Here is a 22,413-nt window from a genome sequence, read left to right on the forward strand (position 1 = left end):
AAGTGTTTTCATTTCACCACATTCACACGAACATCTATTTTTTGATTTTTTGAATGTGGCCATTCTTTTAGGAGTGAGGTGGTATCACAGTGTGGTTTTGGTTTGCATTTTCCTGATCATTAGTAATGTTGAACATTTTTTTCATATGCTTCTCGGCTATTTGTATATCTTTTAAGAATTGTCTATTCATGTCCTTAGCTCACTTTTTGATGGGATTGTTTTTTTCTTACTGATTTCTTTGTAGATTTAGGATATTAGACCTTTGGTGGGTATATAGATGGTGAAGATTTTCTCCCACTCTGTGAGTTGTCTGTTAACTCTGCTGATTATTTCTCTTGCTGTGCAGAAGTTTTGTTGTTTAATTAAGTCCCATCTATTTACCTTTGTTTTTGTTGCTTTTGGGTTCTTAGTCATGAAGTCTTTGCCTAAGCCAATGTCTAGAAGTGTTTTTTCGACGTTGTCTTGTAGAATCTTTATGGTTTCAGGTCTTAGATTTAAGTCTTTGATCCATCTTGAGTTGATTTTTGTATAAGGTAAGAGATGGGGATCCAGTTTTATTCTTCTACATGTGGCTTGCCAATTATCCCAGCACCATTTGTTGAATAGGGTGTCCTTTCCCCACTTTGTTTTTGTTTGCTTTGTCAAAGATCAGCTGGCTATAAGTATTTGGGTTTATTTCTGGGTTCTCTATTCTGTTCCATTGGTCTGTATACTTCTTTTTATACCAGTACCACACTGTTTTGGTGACTGTGGCCTCATAGTATAGTTTGAAGTCAGGTAATGTGATGCCTCCAAATTTGTTCTTTTTGCTTAGTCTTGCTTTGGCTGTGCAGGCTCTCTATTGGTTCCATATGAATTTTAGGATTGCTTTTTCTAATTCTATGAAGAATGATGATGGTATTTTGATGGAAATTGCATTGAATCTGTAGATTACTTTTGGCAGTATGGTCATTTTCACTACATTGATTCTGCCCATTCATGAACATGGATGTGTTTCCATTTGTTTGTGTCATCTATGATTTCTTCCTGAAGTGTTTTATAGTGTTCCTTGTTGAGGTCTTTTACATCCTTGGTTAGGCATATTCCTGAGTATCTTATTTTTTGCAGGTATTATGAAAGGGGTTGAATATCAGCTTAGTCACTCTTGGTGCATAGGAGAGCTACTAATTTGTGTACATTAATTTTGTATCCTGAAACGTTGCTGAATTCATATATCAGTTCTAGGAGCTTTCTAGATGAGTCTTTAGAGTTTTCTAGATATGCAATCATATCATCAGCAAACAGTGACAGTTTGACTCCCTTTTTACTAGATTTGGATGCCCTTTATTTTTTCCTCTTGTCTGATTGCTCTGGCTCGGACTTCCAGTACTATATTGAATAGAAGTGGTGAAAGTGGGCATCCTTGTCATGTTCCAGTTCTCAGGGGGAGTACTTTCAACTTTTCCTCATCCAGTACAGTATTGGCCGTGGGTTTGTAGTAGATGGCTTTTTATTACCTTAAGGTATGTCCTTTGTATGCCAATTTGGCTGAGGATTTTAATGAGAAAGGGATGCTGAATTTTTTCAAATGCTTTTTCTGAGTCTATTGAGATGATCATGTGATTTTTTAAAAACAAAATCTGTGTATTTTAAACATTCTGTATATGTATTATTGATGTGTGTATGGTTTTTTTTTTTTTTGAGACAGAGTCTCACTCTTGTCACCCAGCCTGGAGTGCAATGCCGCCATCTTGGCTTACTACAACCTCCACCTCTGAGGTTCAAGCGATTCTGCCTTGGCTTTCCAAGTAGCTGGGACTACAGGTATGTGCCACCATGCCTGTAACTTTTTGTATTTTTAGTAGAGACAGGGTTTCATCATGTGGGCCAGGCTGGTCTCAAACTCCTGATCTCGGGTGATCTGCCCACCTCAGCCTCCCCAATTGCTGGGATTACAGGCGTGAGCCACCGCGACCGACCTGATGTGCGTATGTTAAACCATCCCTGTGTCACTGGTATAGAACCCATTTGATCATGGTGGATTATCTTTTTATAATGCTGTTGGATTCAGTTTCCCAGTGTTTTGTTGAGGATTTTTGCATCTATGTTCATCAGGGATATTAGACTGTAGTTTTTTGTTTTTTGGTTTTTGGGGTTTTTTTGTTATGTTTTTCTCTGGTTTTGGTAATAGAGTGATACGGGCTTCAGAGAATGATTTAGGGAGGATTCCTTCTTTCTCTTTCTTTTGGAATAATATCAGTAGGATTGATACCAGTTCTCCTTTGAATATCTGGTAGAATTCAGCTGTGAATCTGTCTGGTCCTGGACTATTTTTGCTGGCAATTTTTAAATTACCATTTCAATCTCACTTTTTGGTTTTGGTCTGTTCAGGGATTCTGTATCTTCCTGGTTTAATCTAGGAGGGTTGTGTATTTCCAGGAACTTATCCGTCTGCTCTGGGTCTTCTAGTTCATATGCATAAAGGTGTTCACAATAGCCTTGAATGATCTATTGTATTTCTGTGGTATCAATTGTAATATCTCATTTCATTTCTAATTGAGCTTGTTTTCTTCGTTAACTTCACTAGTAGTCTATCCATTTTATTTATCTTTTCAAAGAACCAGCTTATTGTTTCATTTATCTTTTGTATTTTTTGTTGTTTCATTTAGTTCTGCTCTGATATTGGTTATTTCTCTGCTGGGTTTGGGTTTGGTTTGTTCTTGTTTCTCCACTTCTGTGAGATGTGACCTTATATTTTCTATTTGTGCTGTTTCAGACTTTTTGATGTAAGCATTTAATGTACGAACTTTCCTCTTAGCACCACTTTTGCTATATCTCTGAAGTTTTAATAGGTTGTGTCACTATTATCGTTCAGTTCAAAGAATTTTTAAATTTCTATCTTGATTTCATTGTTGACCCAGCGGTCATTCAGGAGCAGGTTATTTAATATCCATGTATTTGCATGGTTTTGAAGGTTCTTTTTGGAATTGATTTCCAGTTTTATTTCACTGTGGTCTGAAAGAGTCCTTGATATAATTTCAGTTTTCTTAAATTTACTGTGACTTGTTTTGTGGCCTATCATATGGTCTATCTTGGAGAATGTTCCATGTATTGATGAATAGAATGTATATTCTGCAGTTGTTGGGTAGAAGGTTGTATAAAATATTAAGTTCATTTGATGTACAGTATAGTTTAAGTCCATTGTTTCTTTGTTGACTTTGTCTTGATGACCCGTCTAGTGCTGTCAGTGATGTATTGAAGTCCAATCCCCCACTATTATTGTGTTGCTGTCTATCTCCTTTTTTAGGTCTAGTAGTAATTGTTTCATGAATCTTGGAGCACCAGTGTTAGGTGCATATATATTTAGGATTGTGACTTTTCCTGCTGGACTAGTCCTTTTATTATATAATGTCCTTTTTTTGTCTTTAACTGCTCTTGCTTTAAAGTTTGTTTTGTGTGATATAAGAATAACTATTCCTGCCCACTTTTGGTGTCCATTTGCATGGAATATCTTTTCCTACCCCTTTAAGTTTATATGAGTCCTTATGTATTAGGTAAATCTCCTGAAGACAGCAGAAACTTGGTTGGTGAATTCTTACTCATTCTGCCAGTCTGTATGTTTTAAGTGAAGCATTTAGGTCATTTACATTGAATGTTAGTATTGAGCTGTGAGGTACTATTCTATTCATTGTGCTGTTTATTGCCTGAATACCTTTTTTTTTTTTTGCATTGTGATGTTGTTATATAGGTCCTATAAGAGTTACGCTTTAAGGAAGTTCTGTTGGTATATTTTGAGTATTTGTTTCAAGACTTAGGGCTCCTTTTAGCAGTTCATGAGTGTTGGCTTGGTAGTGGCAAATTCTCTCAGCATTTGTCTGAAAAAGACTGTGTCTTTCCTTCATTTATGAAGCTTAGTTTCACTGGATACAAAATTCTTGTCTGATAATTGTTTTAAGAAGGCTGAAGATAGAACCCCAATCTTCTAGGGTTTCTGCTGCTAAGATGATAGGTTTTCCTTTATAGGTTACCTGATGCTTTTGCCTCACAGCTCTTAAGATTCTTTCCTTCGTCTTGACTAGATAACCTGATGACTGTGTGCCTATGCAGTGATGTTTTTGCGATAAATTTCCCAGGTGTTCTTTGAGCTTCTTGTATTTGGATGTCTAGATCTCTAGCAAGACTGGGAGAGTTTTCCTTAATTATTCCCTCAAATACATTTTCCAAACTTTTAGATTTCTCTTCTTCCTTGGGAACACCAATTATTTTTAGGGTTGGACGTTGAACATAGTCCCAAACTTCTTGGAGGCTTCATTCATTTTTAATTCTTTTTTCTTTGTCTTTGCATTGGTCTAACACAAAAGCCTGTCTTCAAGCTCTGAAGTTCTTCGGCTTGTTCGATTCTATTGTTGATACCTTCTAGTGCATTTTGCATTTCCCTCAGTGAGTCCTTGACTTCCAGAAGTTGTGATTATATTTTTAATTATGCTATTTCACTACTAACCCTTTCATATCCTGTATCATGTTTTTGATTCTTTTAAGTTAGACTTCATTTTTATCTGGTGCCTCCTTGATTTCAGCTTAATAATTGGCCTTCTGAATTCTTCTGGCAATTCGGAGACTTCATCTTGGTTTGGATCCATTGCTGATGAGCTGGTATGATCTTTTGCATGTGTTATAGAACCTTGTTTTGTCATATTACCAGAACCGTTTTTCTAGTTCCATCTCATTTGGGTAGACTGTGTCAAATGATTCAAGTGATTCTCCTGCCTGAAGGGAAGAGCTGGGATTCAAGGGCTACTGTACAGATACTTTTGTCCCATGGTGTGCTCCCTTGATGTGGTGTTCTCCTCCTTCCCCTAGGAATGGGGCTTCCTGAGAGCTGAACCGTAGTGATTGTTTTTGCTCTTCTGAGTCTAGCCACCCAGCAGAGCTACTCAGCTCCTGGGTGGCACTGGGGAGTGTCTGCAAACTGTGTGATTTTATGATGTGATTCATCTTCAGGTCTTGCAGCCATGGATACCAGCACCTGCTCTGATAGCAGGGGTGTGAAGTGGACTCAGTGAGAGTCCTCAGTTGGGTTTTTGTTTAGTGTGCTGGTTTTGTGTTGGTTGGCCTCCAGCCAGGAGATGGCACTTTTAAGAGCACATCAACTGTGGTCCTTTAGGGAGGATGCAAACTTGCTTTAGGGACACCTGGTTAAGTATGGTTTCTTGGGCAGTGGGCAGAACCATAGAGCTCCTAAGATTATGACCTTTGTCTTCAGCTCCCAGAGTGGGTAGAGAAAGACCACAGGTGGGAGTCAGGGATAGGTGTGTCTGAGCTCAGCCTCTCCTTGGGTGGGGCTTGCTGCGGCTGCTGTGGGGGATGGGGGTGTGGTTCCCAGCCCAATGAAGTTGTATCTCCAGGTGGATTATGACTGCCTCTGCTGAACCATACAGGTTGCCACAGAAGTTGGAGAAAACTGGCAGTCATGGGCCTGATCCAGCTCCCATACAGCTCACAGTCCTAAAGGCTGGTCTCACTCCCACCATCCCCCAACAGCACTGAGTCTATTTCCAGGCAGCTGATGGCCAGAGCTGAGAACTTACCCAAGCCCATGAGCCTCCATGTTGAGAAGGCAAGCATACTCACAGTTTTTCAGCATTTCAGATAGTCTGCAGTGATGATCCAGTTCCTTCAAAGGGTCTCTCAGCTTTTCTGGTATGTTCCTGTAGTAGTTCTTGGAGCAAAAGTTTGTGTTGTGAGTCTCCATGTCTGATTGGGAGCTGCAAGCTAGTCCTGCCTCCTGTCTGCCATCTTCCCAACATTTTTTGTTGTGCTTCGAAATATTGTTATTTAAAGTGTATTCTTTATAAGTTTCAGAAATTTCTTTCACTCTCAGTGAATGGATTTGTGACTCTCCATGAGTTTTGATACGGATATGAAAATTGTTACTGTACTGTGCCACTTTAAGCCCTGAACCGATTATATATGAAATAGATCTTATGAATCAAATCCTCTCTGCTTAGTGTACATTTTAGACAGCTATTGTGTGATATAAGTTGGTCTTAATATTTAAGTTACAAACACTCTGAAAAGATTTGTTGGAAAATATACCAACAAGTTTTTACAAGTGAATCTTTAAAGATAGATTCTCAATTAATGCTAAGAAAGTGCTGTTACCTTGCTTGACTTAATGGCATAAGTAATAAACCTTTTTTTTTAAAAAGTGTGTAGGCCGGGCGCAGTGGCTCACACCTGTAATCCCAGCACTTTGGAAGGCGGAGGCAGGCAGATCACAGGGTCAAGAAATTGAGACCATCCTGGCCAACATGGTGAAACCCTATCTCTACTAAAAATACAAAAATTAGCTGGGTGTTGTGGTGCGTGCCTGTAGTCCCAGCTACTTGGGAGGCTGAGGCAGGAGAATCACTTGAACCCCGGAGGCGGAGGTTGCAGTGAGCCGAGATCGTGCTACTGCACTCCAGCCTGGCGACAGAGCAAGACTCCATCTCAGAAAGAAAAAAAGTGTGTGCAATGAAGAAACATTGAACTAGACTTAGACTTCCCAAGTTGCAATTCAGAATGCTAATATTTAATCATCACCATTTCTTTAAGCAAATTCTTCTCTCTGCATGTATGTGTGTGTGTCAGTCTCACAATCCATCCTCAAGGTGAATAGTAATTTATCAATATCTGTCAAAAGCCCCATTCATTAAAAAATTATTGAGTACCTACTATATACTAGGCATTTACTGTCCACAAGGAGGAAACGTAGTAAAATCCAAAGTTAGGATACACTGTAAGACATGCCACAATAGTTAGATTCAGTGGTTGTATTTTAGGTCTTTTCCTCACCCTTGGTGTACCTGGTAATAGCGTTTAACGTGGTAACATTTTTTTTTCTCATTTGTGAGACGTGATAACCATGACACAGATTTTATTGCTGCTTGCTTTTGATTACAGAAGGGTAATGGAAGTGCAGTAACTCTTTAGATTTAAAGCCCTGCTCTTACCTAATGTGATGAATGATCACACTTGTGCTGGGAACTACTTTGTGTGAAAGATCATCATTAAAGGATTTAATAGGACTTTAAAGAGTAGGCTGCACTTTTTCCAGTGGTTGGATGCTTCATAGTTAAATGAGGAAAATTGAGATGTCAATTATATTTTTAGAAGTGACAGCTCAGGATGCTTCATAGGTTAGCTGTTACGAGAAGAGTGAAAGATGATACACAAGTTTAGGATAAGGAACCTTCTGAAAATTATTTTTAAGTGAACAATACTCTTGATAATGTAACATGAAGTATAGAGTTAACTATGGAAAACCAATTTATATGGACTTGTGCAATAATAGCTGTTGTATTTAAAAATGATTTGTTATCTGAATACTACTGGAAAAAGTGAGTTGTAAGATACTTCTAAAGATGACTTATGTCACTGGTTTTGCTAAAGGAACACAATATTATCATTTATTCCTTTGAATCTTTAAATCCTATTAAATATTTTAATAAAATGCTTTTACTTTGTTTCTCAGGCTGATTTGTCCAAAGAAAGAAAAAAGCTGTATAATCATTCCTATAGTGGTGGTTAATGTTTTTTGAACCCAGATCACTATTATTGTAATACATGCTTTGCTTTTCTTCTCATATTTAGTAATAACATAATTTTTAGTATAGAGATTGTGTTTATGCCTTGCAAACAATTCTCAATAACACATGAGTTAAAAAGCTATGTTATAGACAATTCGGAGGAGGGGGTTGGAAGGAAGGAAGAGATGAAAAGCACTATGACTCTGAAACACAAATAGGTAATTTGCTTTGAATTGTATTGTGTTTTTATTGCATCAAATTTGTTGAATAAGTTTGTATTTTAATTTATTGAATTTTTGAACATTTACTAGCTTAATCTGGATAGGAAGCCAGCTTTCATTCACAGTTCATTGCAAATAGGTGCCACGTAGTTTCTAAGCCCCAGTTTCCTGGTATATGAAATTTCTAGTATATGAATACAAGGCTTAGTTTAGCTATTCTCTAAGATGTCTTCTTCTAAGTCCTAAGCATACATAATTTATATTTCAAAAGCCCAGTTTACTCAGGAATTAGAATAAAAAAAATTCGAGCTTTGCAATTTAGGGATGGGATGTACTATACCTTCACATTATTGAAGGTCTGAACATTTAAATTTGTAATCCTAATGTTCAGTTTTCTGAGACATCATCCACATTGAAATTGCCCAGTAATTTAGATAATTTACATCTATGTTATGGAAAACAAAAATTTGGAAATTAGATTTCTAACTGAGATTTGACCAGTGTTCTTGGCTGGTTCCTCTAGCTAGTTACTCTGGCAGTATAGGAATTTTCTGTGATCTGATGAGCTGATTAGCACATGGTCCTGTTTTCCGTCTTTATAACAATACGATAAAACTAAGTGGATAAAACTGTTTTGTTTCATTTTAGTGTGGATTTCCTCAAAATTTTTCAAAATTATGAACATAGTATTTCTGAGGTCTTACTATATAATTTGTGTGTGTGTGTATATACCATAAGAAATTACATATTTTAAGTTGTATCATCTAATATGATTCAGCAACAGTAATAAAGATATGACCTAGTTTCAGTTCTTATATTTAGAAAATGAAAATCTTTCAAATTGTAACTAACTTCATAGCTATAATTCCTTTGTGAGTCACTTCTTTTGCTGATCTTTGTTCTACACTTCTGTAGCTGAACAGTACAGTCCACGTGGTAGCTACTAGCCAAATTTAGCTACTGAGCAGTTTAAATGTGGCTAGTCTGAGTTGAGATGTAACTGTAAGGGTAGAAAACAAACACTTGGATTTTGAAGATATATTGTGAAGATGATAATACAAAATGTTTTGTTAATTTATTGATTTGCATGTCAGAGTGCTATATATTGAATTGAATAAAATATTACTAAAATTAACTTTTCACCTGTTATTTTTTATGTGGCTATTAGTAAAAAATTTAAATTACACATGTGGTTCACATTGATGGCTCACACACTTCTCTTGGACCTCTTCTAGAGGGCGGTTATATTTTATATAAGGTGTCATTTAGAATGACACATATTCTTTTAATTTCTTTTCATTCTTACGTTCAAAAGTTAGAAAGTAGTCTAAAGCTATTTATATGTTCCAACAGTTAAGTGACATCTGTTTTATACAGTGTAGATGGACACATAATGGAAGTTATGTTTCACCATCACTTGACCACTTTTTGTAATGTTGAATTATTGGTGTGCCCTAGAAGAGAGGGAATAAGGAAAAAAGAAACAAATCAAGAATGAAAAAAGGAAACATGCTCCTGGACTATAGGAAATGCCATTAACAAAGACCATAGTACTAATATTCAGGAATTACATATTATGATTTAGAGTTATACCATATGGTTTTCTTTAATAATAGCTATTATCAAAGACATAATATGTTCCTATATGGTTTTCTTCGATAATAGCTGATTTTGAAAACCAATGATAAAAAGTTGTGTTTAGTGATTTTTCAGCCTGAAGGACAAAAACTTATACCAATAGAATATCACTTAGTTTCTATTTTTTTCTCTTACACAGTATTGTCATTTGTGAAAGAAGGAGTGAAAGTTTTCACATCATAAACTTCTAGGACACAGGGAAGTTCTGTTAGCTCCTATATGATGCCAATGAGAATAATCTTATTTTGCCTAAAAAGTGATTGTCTCTTTTCCCCATCCCACCCCCATTTCCATGTTTATTTGTTTTGTTTTGTTTTTTCTGAAAAGACATATTTAATGTCCTGCCTAGGTTTATTTTCTATTTATTCACAAAATAAAGAATAACTGTTATGTTTTGTATTTGAAATTGTAAGGTACATTTCTTTTTTCTTTTATTTTTAATTTAACTCTTTGTTTTACAGATGAGGGCAGAAGTGCAGTTGACCAAGCAGGTGGTGCACAGATTGTAATTGACCATTTAAGGTCACTGTGCAGTTTAACAGATCCCGCCAATGAGAAGCTCTTGACTGTCTTTTGTGGCATGCTGATGAACTATAGCAATGAGAATGGTAAACAAAACTGAAAACTTGCTTTATCTCTGGGGGAAAAATTAAAAATTATCTTTACTATAGTGCAAAACAAAAATATTTGAAAAATCATGAACAAATTATTCATAAGTGGCATATAAAATTAATAATTAGCCAACATTAAATTTCATGTTTCAAAAATGTAAAATGGTTAATTTACTAACTGGGACTAATTTTTGAAGGGCTGCCAGTGTTGATCATTATCAAAAACAAAAACTCCACAGCCATATAGTATGATTTAAGCATTCTTACTATGAACATTTTAAAAATAAACAATATTAAAATAGTTTTGTTCGTTATATATTTACCAGTAGCTTTAAAATATGAACACTGTTTGCAAAAGTAAAATTATTTTATCTAGATGCTAGGTTTACTTTGAATAATTTTTTAAAACTCTAATAAAATCTGGCTTTAGAAACAAGTTCAGAGCAATTGCAGAGATCTCATTTTAGAAATTTAATAAATTATTGTAAACAGCAGTTTCTTTTCTCTGTAAAACATTTTTAGACCCTAGCAAAAAGCGACATGTCAATAATTTTCAGACAACCTATTTGGTTAATTAAATGAATATAAATCTGTGATATTAAGACTTATCAATACATTGGTGTCACAGAATATCCATTTGTTTGTTTATCATCTTATATGAATCACTGTGTGGATCAGACATTCAAATTTTGTTATGTTCCTGGTATGTAACACAAATAAGGTCTTTCTGTGGTTTGTTTCATAATGGCGTTTTAAGTTGTTATATTTTGGCAGAGACGTATATTATTTGTATATTAGACATGCAGTATTATTCTTTACTTTCATGTGTTCTAGAAACACATGGCCCTTTTGCCATATTTTTTTTTCCACATTTGATAGTTGTGGGTCCAAAGAAATATTCTCAATAATTAAAAAAAAAAGATAAACCTTGACAATAAATGGCTACTGACATTTGGCCCTTGGTGTTAGTGACAACAGTGAATGGTAGGGACTGTGGTAAATTGAAGAGCCCTGGTCGTATTGAAAGGGGAAAACCACCACTCTTCTCTAGCCAGTTGTTTCTGTATGACGATTTGGCCAAATACTGCCCAATCTTTTTATTTTGGGGATGGGAGGTGGGGGAGAAAGCTGAAATATCTAGCTTGTTACATGACATGTGAGTTTTAAATGTTGGATTGCATATTTTTAATACTATAGAAGCTAAACAGAAAGTATCTTCAGGTCTCATCCTGTCCAAGGGCTTTCAGTTTTAAGTCTTTGAATTAGGATAATAGTGTTTTTATTGATCAAATGGCTTACCTATTAAACTTGAGCTAATAATAAATGGTAGTCTTCATAGGATCAGTTACATCTATTTTTCCTGTCTTCTGGTGGAATCAATTTTGAAGAGCAAATGCCCTAAATATAAACATGAGAAACAGAAACGACAGAGCCTGAGAAATCTACAAAATACGTACATATTTCCTAAATAATTGAAATTTAACCATAATACACAGGTATCTGAATTGCATTAAGAAATCATTGGTCAGATTTTCATATTGTTTCCTTTGCTTTTAACTACATTTGGGCTTGGACACTGAGAAAGTAGGAAGAATGCTAAATGGGAAAAGGTTTTAGAAATATAAATGAAAGAAATTTTATGAAATTATTCCAGTTTTGGAAGTAGTAGAATTAGTCTTGTTATGCGTCTAAACTAGCCGTTAGTTCTTTGAGGAAGCTGTTAAAAAAAATCTGTATAGAAGTATTAATATATCAGATGGCTGGTCTTCAAATGCATCACTATTTCCAATCCAAAGCAGTGATTGAGTCCCTATTATAGTGTATCCCAGTGTGTAGAGAAGTGTTATGATTAACAGCATGTGGAGTGCACAGTCTAACTGTATAATATATATGTGTTTTTTAAAGAGTAGGCTTTTTTCTAGAGCTCAGGCATTCCCAAGAAATGACTTAGAGATTTCAGAAAGCTATATTAACTTTTCTCTGAATATTATTGGACAAATGGTCTTTTTCTTCCATTATTTCAAAAGCTGCAGTTTGAATTCAGCTTTTAAAACTTATCAAATAAAAAAGACATAATCTTGAGTATTTTTAAGAAACAAATGCGAAACTTGTAACTATCATCATCTTTCCTCTACTTCCTTTTTACGTTTTGTCTGTCATGAGTGTCTTAGTTTGTGAAGTGATTTCTTTTTCTTCTAATGTGCTTTCACTGAAATTATATCCTTTTTGTTTGTTTGGCATAATTATTAAAGCATCTTTATTGTTATGTCCATTATTTGCTTTCTCTTTTCCTTAAAATTTATGTTTGAAGACTTAACTGTTACATTATCTTTACTGACTTCAGATTGTTTGGTATTGATCATGTGTACCTAGATAAGTCCCTGAAACAAAAAATAACAGTCTTTTGAAACTCAGGAGACACTTTCTATTAGCACTAATAAGTGAAGTTTCATTTTATATGTATTTACTATGTAGAACATCAGTATACAACACTCTGCTAATTTATGAGTAAAATATTTGAGTGACAAGTAGCTTTTTCTTGCTGTAGCAGAAAAGCTAACTGCCCTTGGACACAATAACTTAAACCTTATCTGTAGTTAGGAAGTTATTGTTCTTTAGCTGTATATATAAAATGTTTTAAATATGCTGATAAAAAAAAAAGTACTGGGAGTGTTCACAAAAATCCACCAACACAGTTTCTCTGAAGAGAATATTTTCAAATTATTTATTAGTCCTAAAATTGAAACTTAGAATGTCTTGATTCAGATGCTTTCTGTTCATACAGTAAAACTCAGAGCATATCTACTTTTTAAAGCCATTAAATAGGGAATAAAACAAGTTTCCTGAACACATGCAAGTCATTATATGTTATAAAAATTCTCAGTAAAGTTATTTTTGTACCATTTGCTAAAGCTGTATATGATTCATAATTTATCAGTTTCAAAAGTTTTAAACTAGCTCAAGACTCTACACTTTCAAGCTATGAGCTAGATATATACTTTTGTTTCCCTATTGGTGAAGCAGTTAAAACTTAATACTCAGGTAAGTGTAGAATAATCTGAATAGCGAAAGTTATAATTGCTTAGCCAACGACGTGTATCAATAATATTGTATAAATAAAATAATATTTAAATAACACAAATAAAACTTTGTTTAGTAAAAATCATTTAAATTCATCCATTTTGGAAAAAATTATACATGTTTTTCATGTGGCGAAAAAGCACTCTTTGATTCTGTGGCTCATGAAAATAGCCTGACTATTTGACAATTATGGCTATAGAAAAGCATGTTGACAATTTGACATTCAGTTTGAGGGAATGTGTTGAACTTGCTATTTTTTTTTCTTCATTTCATTACAACTTTAGTTATTGTATAAACCAAAGAACTCAAACCTTTAATTGTAGGCATTTTAACCTCATTAGTTTCTTAACTTATCTGTTTCCTAGCTTTGGTTACCCAATGCCAAAACATTACAGTAATGACTGAAAATTTTGTTCAGTCATCCAGCTGTTTTCAAATATAACACTGTTTTAGCACATAGGAGTTTGGAAAATATTCATTGACTTTTCTGGATACTTACTGTTGTCTAAAATTTTCATTAGCAAATTCAATACTTGGAAGAGAAACATGTTATTGGAATGCATTTGCTTCATTAAGTAAGTTAGAAGCATTACAAACTCTTTCCCACTATATTAGTTGATGTTCCTTATCTACATATGGTACACGGTGGCTGCAGAAAGGGGCATTGAAAACACACTGGTAGTAACAAGTACCAGATCTGTAATTTAAAATTTCCCATAGGTGATCCACAAACGTGTTGAGTCTGCATATGTACACTTGAATTAATTGCACCTTTGAATAGAAACACACCAGGGATCTAAAGCAAAGTGCTAAAGACCAAAACACCACCTTGTTGAGGAATCTATTGGTAGTCACCATTGTAAGTAGACGTAATTAATCAATAAATATCTCATGGAAAGTGTAATTGAGGGTTTAACTCTCTCTCTTAGTCTAGTTGTGCTAGAGACACAGAGAGAAGGAAAATTCTATTATAACTCTAAAGAAAGTGGTAAACGATAAGCATTAAACACTAAAGTTAATTATTTTACATAAGCTATGCCATAAGAGAGAAAAGTAGAGGCAACTGAAAGATGCCATCAGGAAAGGAAAAAATATCTTCTAAAATTATTAACATATGCAGTCTATGGCTTCTTCATCTGACCTATTTTTATATATACAGGTATGATATGTGTATATATGATTTCTACAAATAGAGCCGATTTTTCTAATGTTTTAATTACTCCTCGTTATTGAAAAACTAATTTCTCTTTTTTTGTGGTTGCTGAAATCTCTCTGAGATACCTGCTTGGTAATTCTTATATTTATTTGCTGCATAGGCTGATGATAACTAAGCTATGGTTGAAGGGAGGCCATGTATGTAATTTAGGAAATGTAACACCTGTGGTATATTATTGAAGCATGACAATTGAATTTAAATATTAGGCTCATTATTTAAATTCACTTGTTTAAAAAAGGCCTGTATTTCTTCTCCCCATATTAAAGATGGTTTAATGTGTAATTAACCTTAGCTGCTACTTTCATTTCAGTCAATAGCAACAATTTCTTAGTTCGTGATTAAAAACTAAAAAGCTTGTTGGCCTGAGCTGCATGTTTATCCTTATGTTTCAGTATTATAATGCTTTATTACAGGTGAAAAAGAGCATTTCCTAGATGTTAGATGTTTAGAAAAATGATTGGCTTCACATGAGGGAAGAACTATTTTTAAAGTTTACTTACTATGGTTACAAGCTAATTAATAATGTATATATTTCCTAAATAGTAAAATAGTTTTGCCTTACTCTAAGGAAAAAGAACAAAACAAAATTTAAAAGGTAAAATTGTATATTTGCAATTTATTCTTTTGTATCTTTTTTAAAGTTTTACTCTCTCAGAGATCCTTGTTCTGATACTGTCTTTTTTTCTTAATGAGACTAATTTTCCATCATACTACCTTACATGTAGTTTCTGGGGTTTTTTTTCCCCTCTATTTATGAAGACATGGGAGACATACATTTAAGTTCACATCTTTTGAAGCCCAGTTTGTCACTTTATACTCCAGTGAGTTAAATGAAGTGTGTTGAAGACTTACTGGACAGCTGAAAAGTACTTAGGCTTTTTTATTTTTTCTTTATTATACTGATGTTGTTCTTTATTTACTGTTGTTCTCTTTTTTAAAAATTTCTGAATTTTTGCTGTTTGTCCAACAGCTTTCTAGTCAGTTTGCTGAAGCAGGTTGCTTTCATAAAGTTCTACCACAAGTGTTATTTTAAACAAATTGTTTCACTAAGGAGTAGAGCAGTTAGTTATTCTGGTGCCTCTTGCTAATTCAACCTATTACATTTTACCAATTAGACCAGGTTAGCTTTTAGTGATAATCTTCCTAGACTATTACTATAATAATGCTGTTACTTAATGAACAGTCTGAGAGCTTGATTTTCAGTAGAGGTGTATCAAATGCACATTTTGGTCTAATTCCACATGGTCAAGTATTGGCGTTTATATTCAGCTTCATCTGTTAGAGAATGAGCTTATGAATGTAAGAAGCTGAAATTTTATCTCAGAAAAATAAATTATTATAGTTTTTTGTAAAATATTATAGTTTTTTATTATAGTTTTTGTATTACAAAAAACTATAATAGCCTAATACTTTTAGTAGCCTAATACTTAAAATTTGACATTATATTACTACAGGAATAATACTTTCTCAGCATTGTTAGCTTCTAGATTGCTCCTGCAATTATGATACTACATTTAATATCATAATACCACATAGATGCCCACTTAGCTGAGGGCAGTGAAGGGGCAAAATATGTTTGGAGTTCCTCAATCTTTAATATGGTTTTCTCATTTTTATTTGCTTTATGTCTGGATTGAAGATTAATCATGGCTGTTAATCAAGTATTATTTTCAGGATTTTTCTCACTGTGAAAATTTGAAGTGGAAAAGTTGGTTTTCTGATTTTGATTTCATCCTTACAGGATGTCTATCACCATTAATTATTGGTGTATTTTAATATAATAATATGCATTTACGTTTCAACTGATAGAATTTCAACATATAAAGCATATACGCAAATTTTCTCTTTACATGAAATGCTTACCTATATTTAAAACTAAATATTCAGATAGTAACAAATCTGAAGGACCAGATCTTTACTGTAAGTGTTCCTATACTAGTTGAAATATGATGATATGAGGCACATAATCATTGATCATGCACAAATTTTTAGGTTCCAGAAATGATGTTGAAGTAAGCATTGAGCTGTTTGGCCTTCCAAAAGCTGAGGCTAAAATCAGAGGTAAATAATAGGTTAGAGCCAAATATCTGTATTTGCATGTCTAATTTAGGCCACTTACAAAGTCCATTCAGAGAGGTGCTGAAACCAGAAAAGCATCATGTGCAAATTAACTTTTATAAAGATTATTAATCCTGTTTTAACTGTAAGTGAAATCCAACTAACACTGAACTACCTATATTGTTTTATTTACCAAAAAAGTTTTTAAGTCCTACTTGAAAAACTAAAAAGTGAAATGCTTTTGGATATGCAGATGTATCTTGTTAACAGAATTTGTGCCTTGCAAATAACTTCTGTGCAATTTTAAACTGTAAAATTTAAATTATAATAATGCCCCATGGTAACTGGAAAAGATTTTTTTTTAAGCTAATATATTCTTTTGTAAAAGAAGGGATTTCTATGTTTTTAAGCATATGTTTGCAAGATACACATGTTGGGATATAAATTAATTTGACATTAGCTTAATTTGCTGTACAAAAATTCAAGCTTAAATTTATACTTACTGTAGATGTGATCTTTATCTCAGCAGTGTTGTATGAAAGCAGAGACTGGATTGGTTTCTCTTAATAAATGCTGCTTAAGCAACAGCTGACAATAGTCCTCTTTAAAAAAAAAAAGACCACATTTAACTTAAAAGACCAGTTTTTTTCTGAGATGAAAGCGTAGGGTTTTCTTTAATCAGAATAAACATATCTTTAGAATTTTTTTTGTAGCAGTATTCATTGTCACAAAAGTTGATCTGTAGCAAATAATTAACCTGGAGTAAATACAGGGAAAAATTATCTACTAGATTAGGGCATAATCACTCTAGTTGTCATTGTATTGAGAACAGTAAATGAGTAAGTTTCTTAATAATAAAATATTTTTACTCTCTCTCTTATGATTTTTGCTTTGGCATTTTTTTTGTTGTTGCTTCTGTTTTACATCAATCTCATGCATATAATTTTGCCATTTATATTTAAAACTTTTACAAAAGGGAAATTTTGCCATGTAGAGACAATTTTTATTTTCAGAACCCAGAAAGAACTTTAGAATTACCTTTTCTGGTTTTTTATTGTTAGCGTCTAGGAAGAAATGTATAAATGTATTGTTTTAAACCTCCAATATTGTCAATATTAGTGAATCTTGACTTTTTTTTTTTTGAAATTTCTATGTATCATTGAAATGTATAATAGGGCTTAAATTAAAGCGATAATCTGGGTGCAAAACACATGCATGTTTGATATAAAGAAGGCTTTAAAATAATTGAATTTTAAACACATGTAAATAATCTAGTTTTATTTCCTCAATACTAGGTTTAGAATAAAATTCTCCACTTTATAAACATCTGAGTATATAAAGTTTTTAACTACTAATCATCCCCTTGGTAGCCACATTTAAGTCAGTTTACTTTTCAGTGTTGTAACAGAGTTAAAACTCGCTTGAACTTGAAGCTCTACTTCGCTATTGTATCGTTTCTAATTTTTAATTTTCATATCCTTTTTTGGAAATACAGATAAGTCATTAAGTCAAAGGTAGTTTTCTTCAGTCTTTATTTTGCCCAAATCATTTTTAGCCAATTTGTATTAGAACTTTTCATCAGTTTTATTTGCTTGTATGTACTAATGTAGAAACTGTATTTTGAATTGTGTTGTCTTGTTTTGACAATTTCATTCTTAAGTTCTGTTTACCAAAACGCTTAATAATCTTACGATATTGTCTATCTATAAGAGCCCTAGGAACAAGGTAAACCTGTTATAATCTTCTTAAGAAACTTATTTTTAGTAACTTCAGTTGAGCTACTGGAATTCTCAGCATACTTTTCTGGAGCTATAATCTAGTTATACCAATGTTTTAAACATTAAACTTAAAACTCAGGGGGGAAAAGGTTCCTCAACTTGAGATCTTCTCTCCAGATCTCCATTCTTTGGAGTTTCCATGAGTGTGACCTGAAGAACTTGGAACCATTGAAATTCAAATGTAGGTAGGTAAGTGTTCACACCAGCGCATGCGTTGATTGCCTTATATCTCTTTGTATATGCATCTGTATTGCACCCCCTCAGTGCCTTTCTTCCTCTTCCTCCCCATAGATCATGTAGGGCCTGTGTCATTTTGATATTATGTAATTTTGTAAATCTGTATTTGGTCAGTATTTGTCTGTGATGTGTGTCAGGAGCAGTCAAAACAGAGTCTTCAGACATTTATGACATTGTGCTGTCTAAAGACTGTCTTTCACACATAAGTGTTTGCTATGTATGGGCCTGGGTTACGTTTTTGTGAATTGCTGTGTTTGTTGAGCTCTGATAACATTCCCCTGGAGTTGCTGATATTCACTGAGGGAGGCAGAAGTCATAGTCTTGCAATTGCTTCACTTAGTCTCCCTAATGTATTTAGAGAACAAGAACTATTTCTAGTTCTAAGAATTTCTTCCTGTTTGTCTTTCACTTAAAAGTCATACTCTTGATAACATTCGTGATATCATGGATGTCAGCTATTATCCTCTGAAAAACATTTGCAAGCTTTCTTTGGGCAGTAAACAAAAAAGATGATCAAATGAATCATTTGTTTCTGTCAATAAGAATATCAACTTATCCTACACAAACAGGACCCCTGCTTAATCTTTTCAAAAAACAACCACCACCACCTACTGAATTGTAATATCTACATAGTAACTGAAATAGGTAGACTCAATCTGGAATAATCTCTTAGGCTTAAATAGAGTTTCTACTCAAATAAGCAAGATGAGATGTTAGGAGCTTTATTAGTGTAATTTCTCTGAAAATATCAGAGTGCCAAAATCTAGGATTCCTACTAAGCTTTTATCTTATTTTTTTCCTGTTGTCACTTCTGCTAAGCACATCATTGAACTTCAGAATATTTTCCATGTTTCCCACCCACCTCCCAATCTCTTATAAAAATTTGGTAGTCCTGGCAGTCACGGTGGTTCACACCTGTAATCCCATCACTTTGGGAGGCTGAGGCGGGTGGATCACCTGAGGACAGGAGTTTGAGACCAGCCTGTCCAACATGGTGAAACCCTGTCTCTACTAAAAATACAAAAATTAGCTAGGCGTGGTGGCAGGCGCCTGTAATCCCAGTTACTCGGGAGGCTGAGGCAAGAGAATTGCTTGACCCTGGGAGGCGGAGGTTCCAGTGAGCTGAGATCACGCCACTGCACTCCAGCCTGAGTGACAGAGCAAGACTTGGGCTCAAAAAAACTTTTAAAAATTAGGTAGTCCTTTGACAGCGGTTCTTAAATTTTTGGTCTTATGATTTTAGATGTCTAAATATTATAGAAGACTTATAAGACTTTTGTTTATGTATTTGGGTTATATCTGTCAATATTTACTGAATTAGAAACTTAAATTGAGAAAATATTTAAAATTATTTAGTATTTCATTTTAAAATAACAAACCCATTGTATGTTAACAGAAATAACATTTTTGTGAAAAATATTTTCCGAAAAAAATTGCTGCAGAGTAGCAGTTTGTTTTACTATCTGTAATGGTGAAGAAAACAATGGCTACGGCCAGGCGTGGTGGCTCATACCTGTAATCCCAGCACTTTGGGAGGCCGAGGCGGGCAGATCACGAGGTCAGGAGATTGAGACCATCCTGGCTAACACGGTGAAATCCCGTCTACCAAAAATACAAAAAACAGTTAGCCGGGCATGGTGGCGGGCACCTGTAGTCCCAGCTACTCCGGAGGGTGAGGCAGGAGAACAGCATGAACTTGGGAGGCGGAGCTTGCAGTGAGCCGAGATCGTGCCACTGCACTCCAGCCTGGGCCACAGAGTGAAACTCCATCTCAAAAAACAATGCCTACTAATACAATTTGGTACCATTGCTGGTGTTCATGCTAAAGTGCCAGCAGTTTTACCTACCATTGCTTTCGAACCATTGGTACCAATGTCAACACAGTGGCAAGAGCAAATAAAATCTTGGCATTTTTATGAAAATAGCTTTGATTGTGTGATCCTCTGAAAGGGTTCCAGGGACACTTTGAGAACCATATTCTAGGATGCCTCTTTGTCCATAAAATGGAAATTTATATCAACCTGTTTCTGTTAAAGTGGTTTTTTTTTTGTTTTTTCTCTCCTCCTCTGGGCCTTCATTATACAAGTAGAATGGCAGGCCTACAGTGTGAACAAATTTTAGAATTATTTGAGTATGATGATTGTTTTAGTTAGCATCATAGAAGTAGATATAAAAGAGAGCACCCAGTTGGTCCACAATGAGTTCATCCAATTGGATGGCTATATATTTTTCTCTTTTGTGTGATATGTGTGTTATATGTGAGGATATAATGAATTTGGCTTCTGGGTAGTTATAAAACACATTTTCATGAAGCAACATGATTTTCATGAATTATGGCAGTACCTACAATGTGCCATTTGGCTATGCTAACTTTTTCTCCCAGTCTGCCACAATTTCAAATATTACTGCTTCAATTTGTATGCCAAAGATTGTATTAAGCACTATAACATTTCTTGACTTTTCATCCCTCTTTTACCTGGAACCAAAATTTGTAACATTATAAAAGCAGTCCAGAAAAGTGATAGATATGCCAAGTTAGCAGAACATGAAGAGCATTATCTTCTAAGTGGTATTCTTCTGTTATCTTCTTCATAAAATGTGTTATTCCTCTGATGTCCCTGGACTGTTGGATTTTGTATAGTTCGTACCAACAGAACTGAGGGGGTGTGTGATGCTTACATATATGCAGACATACAGTGGAGTTTGACTCACATTCAATGCATGCGCTAGTGCTCACGCTTACATACCCGAAATTTAATGATTCATCAGCTCTGCAGTATTTGACAAAGTAATCAAAATGAATACATTTATAAATAAAAATACTGCTAAAGAACAAGGATCTGCAGAGGTGACCCTCTAATAAAGAGCCCTATCTACTGGTAAGTAACCTAAATAATTTCTAACTTGGAAAGCTCTTTGGTGCATGATTATTACAAATACTATAACCATAATGCAACTATTCTACCAATGTGATATAGATATAACACTATTGTTTAAGTATTTTACCTTTAAGTGTTGTGAATTATTAATTACTAAATTGCATATTCAGAAAAAAAATTTAACATCAAAAGTATAAATACAGATGACTTAGTTGAGTGTATTTTAATTATCTCCTTTTAGAGTTCGTAACTTCATTACAAAATTTGAAATTGTTTTATTAGAGTATTTGAACTCTAAACATAAACTCCCATTTTTCCATGTTTATTTTTTATTCTTATTTTGGTAATAGGCCCATTTATATTATAGATGAGCTCCCACAACCAAACCAGATAATTATCTGTAATTAGCCAGTCATCAGTTTTCAGGGACAATAAGCCTCTGTTGACCATCTCTCATACTTCACTCTAAAAGCAGGAATAATTAACAACAAAGACCACCAGGCAGTAATGAACTGGCATATAAGATAGCTCAACTCTGTATGTTCTTTTCTGAAAATCACCCACCTAATTCCTTCTCTATAGATTAAGAACTATAAAGAGTAATAAAAAAAAAAATAGCAGGCCAACCCTGCCAAGGGATTGGAGCTATGAGGAACACGTGTTTTTGTAAGAAAGAGTTTTGTCTTTAGATTGCAAAGAGATAACTTAAAAGAATTTGGGGAAAATTATTAGCTTGAAAATGGCATATCATTTTAAAGAGAAAAAAAATTTTGAAAGAGCGTTTCTGTATCTTTGGATGAACTAGTTATGGACAGTTATAGTGTTTTGCATAAACATATGAAATTTTGTATTTCTTTCTTAGCTTATTCTAAAAGGCAGTCCTTTTGGTTTTCATTTTGGTTCATTTACCTTCAACTTTGCTACAGGTATTCTGTTATTGCCATGAAGAACCCTTGTGGAAATCCAAGGCATGTTTAGTACTTCAAAGTCAATTAATTTCTTAGAAAATGAAGGCAAACAATGATGACAAGGCCATGTTAACCTCATTCTTTTCACCTCTCTAAGCCAAACTTTCCTCTCTCTCACTGAGATGATCTGTCACTATAATTAAATAAAACTTTAAAAAGAAAAATATTTTAGGTAA

General features: G+C 34.2%; 1 protein-coding gene across 9 annotated transcripts in view; it reads left to right on the forward strand.

Moving 5' to 3' along the window:
• The window catches only part of RAP1GDS1 (Rap1 GTPase-GDP dissociation stimulator 1), a 172,901-nt gene that overhangs the window by 102,002 nt on the left and 48,486 nt on the right, over window positions 1–22,413 (forward strand). For 7 of the 9 annotated variants that reach the window (XR_004438055.1, XM_033214859.1, XM_033214865.1 and 4 more), the window contains one exon: window positions 9,871–10,017. The exons of the other annotated variants lie outside the window; for them this stretch is intronic. Coding sequence is in view for 6 of the 7 variants with exons in the window: in XM_033214859.1 (XP_033070750.1) it covers window positions 9,871–10,017 (147 nt within the window). In the remaining variant the exon portion in view is untranslated. The remainder of the gene's footprint in view (window positions 1–9,870; window positions 10,018–22,413) is intronic. 9 annotated transcript variants of the gene reach the window in all.

This window comes from Trachypithecus francoisi, unplaced genomic scaffold, assembly GCF_009764315.1.
Source record: "Trachypithecus francoisi isolate TF-2019V2 unplaced genomic scaffold, Tfra_2.0 Lachesis_group1, whole genome shotgun sequence".
Taxonomy (NCBI): Eukaryota; Metazoa; Chordata; class Mammalia; order Primates; family Cercopithecidae; genus Trachypithecus; species Trachypithecus francoisi.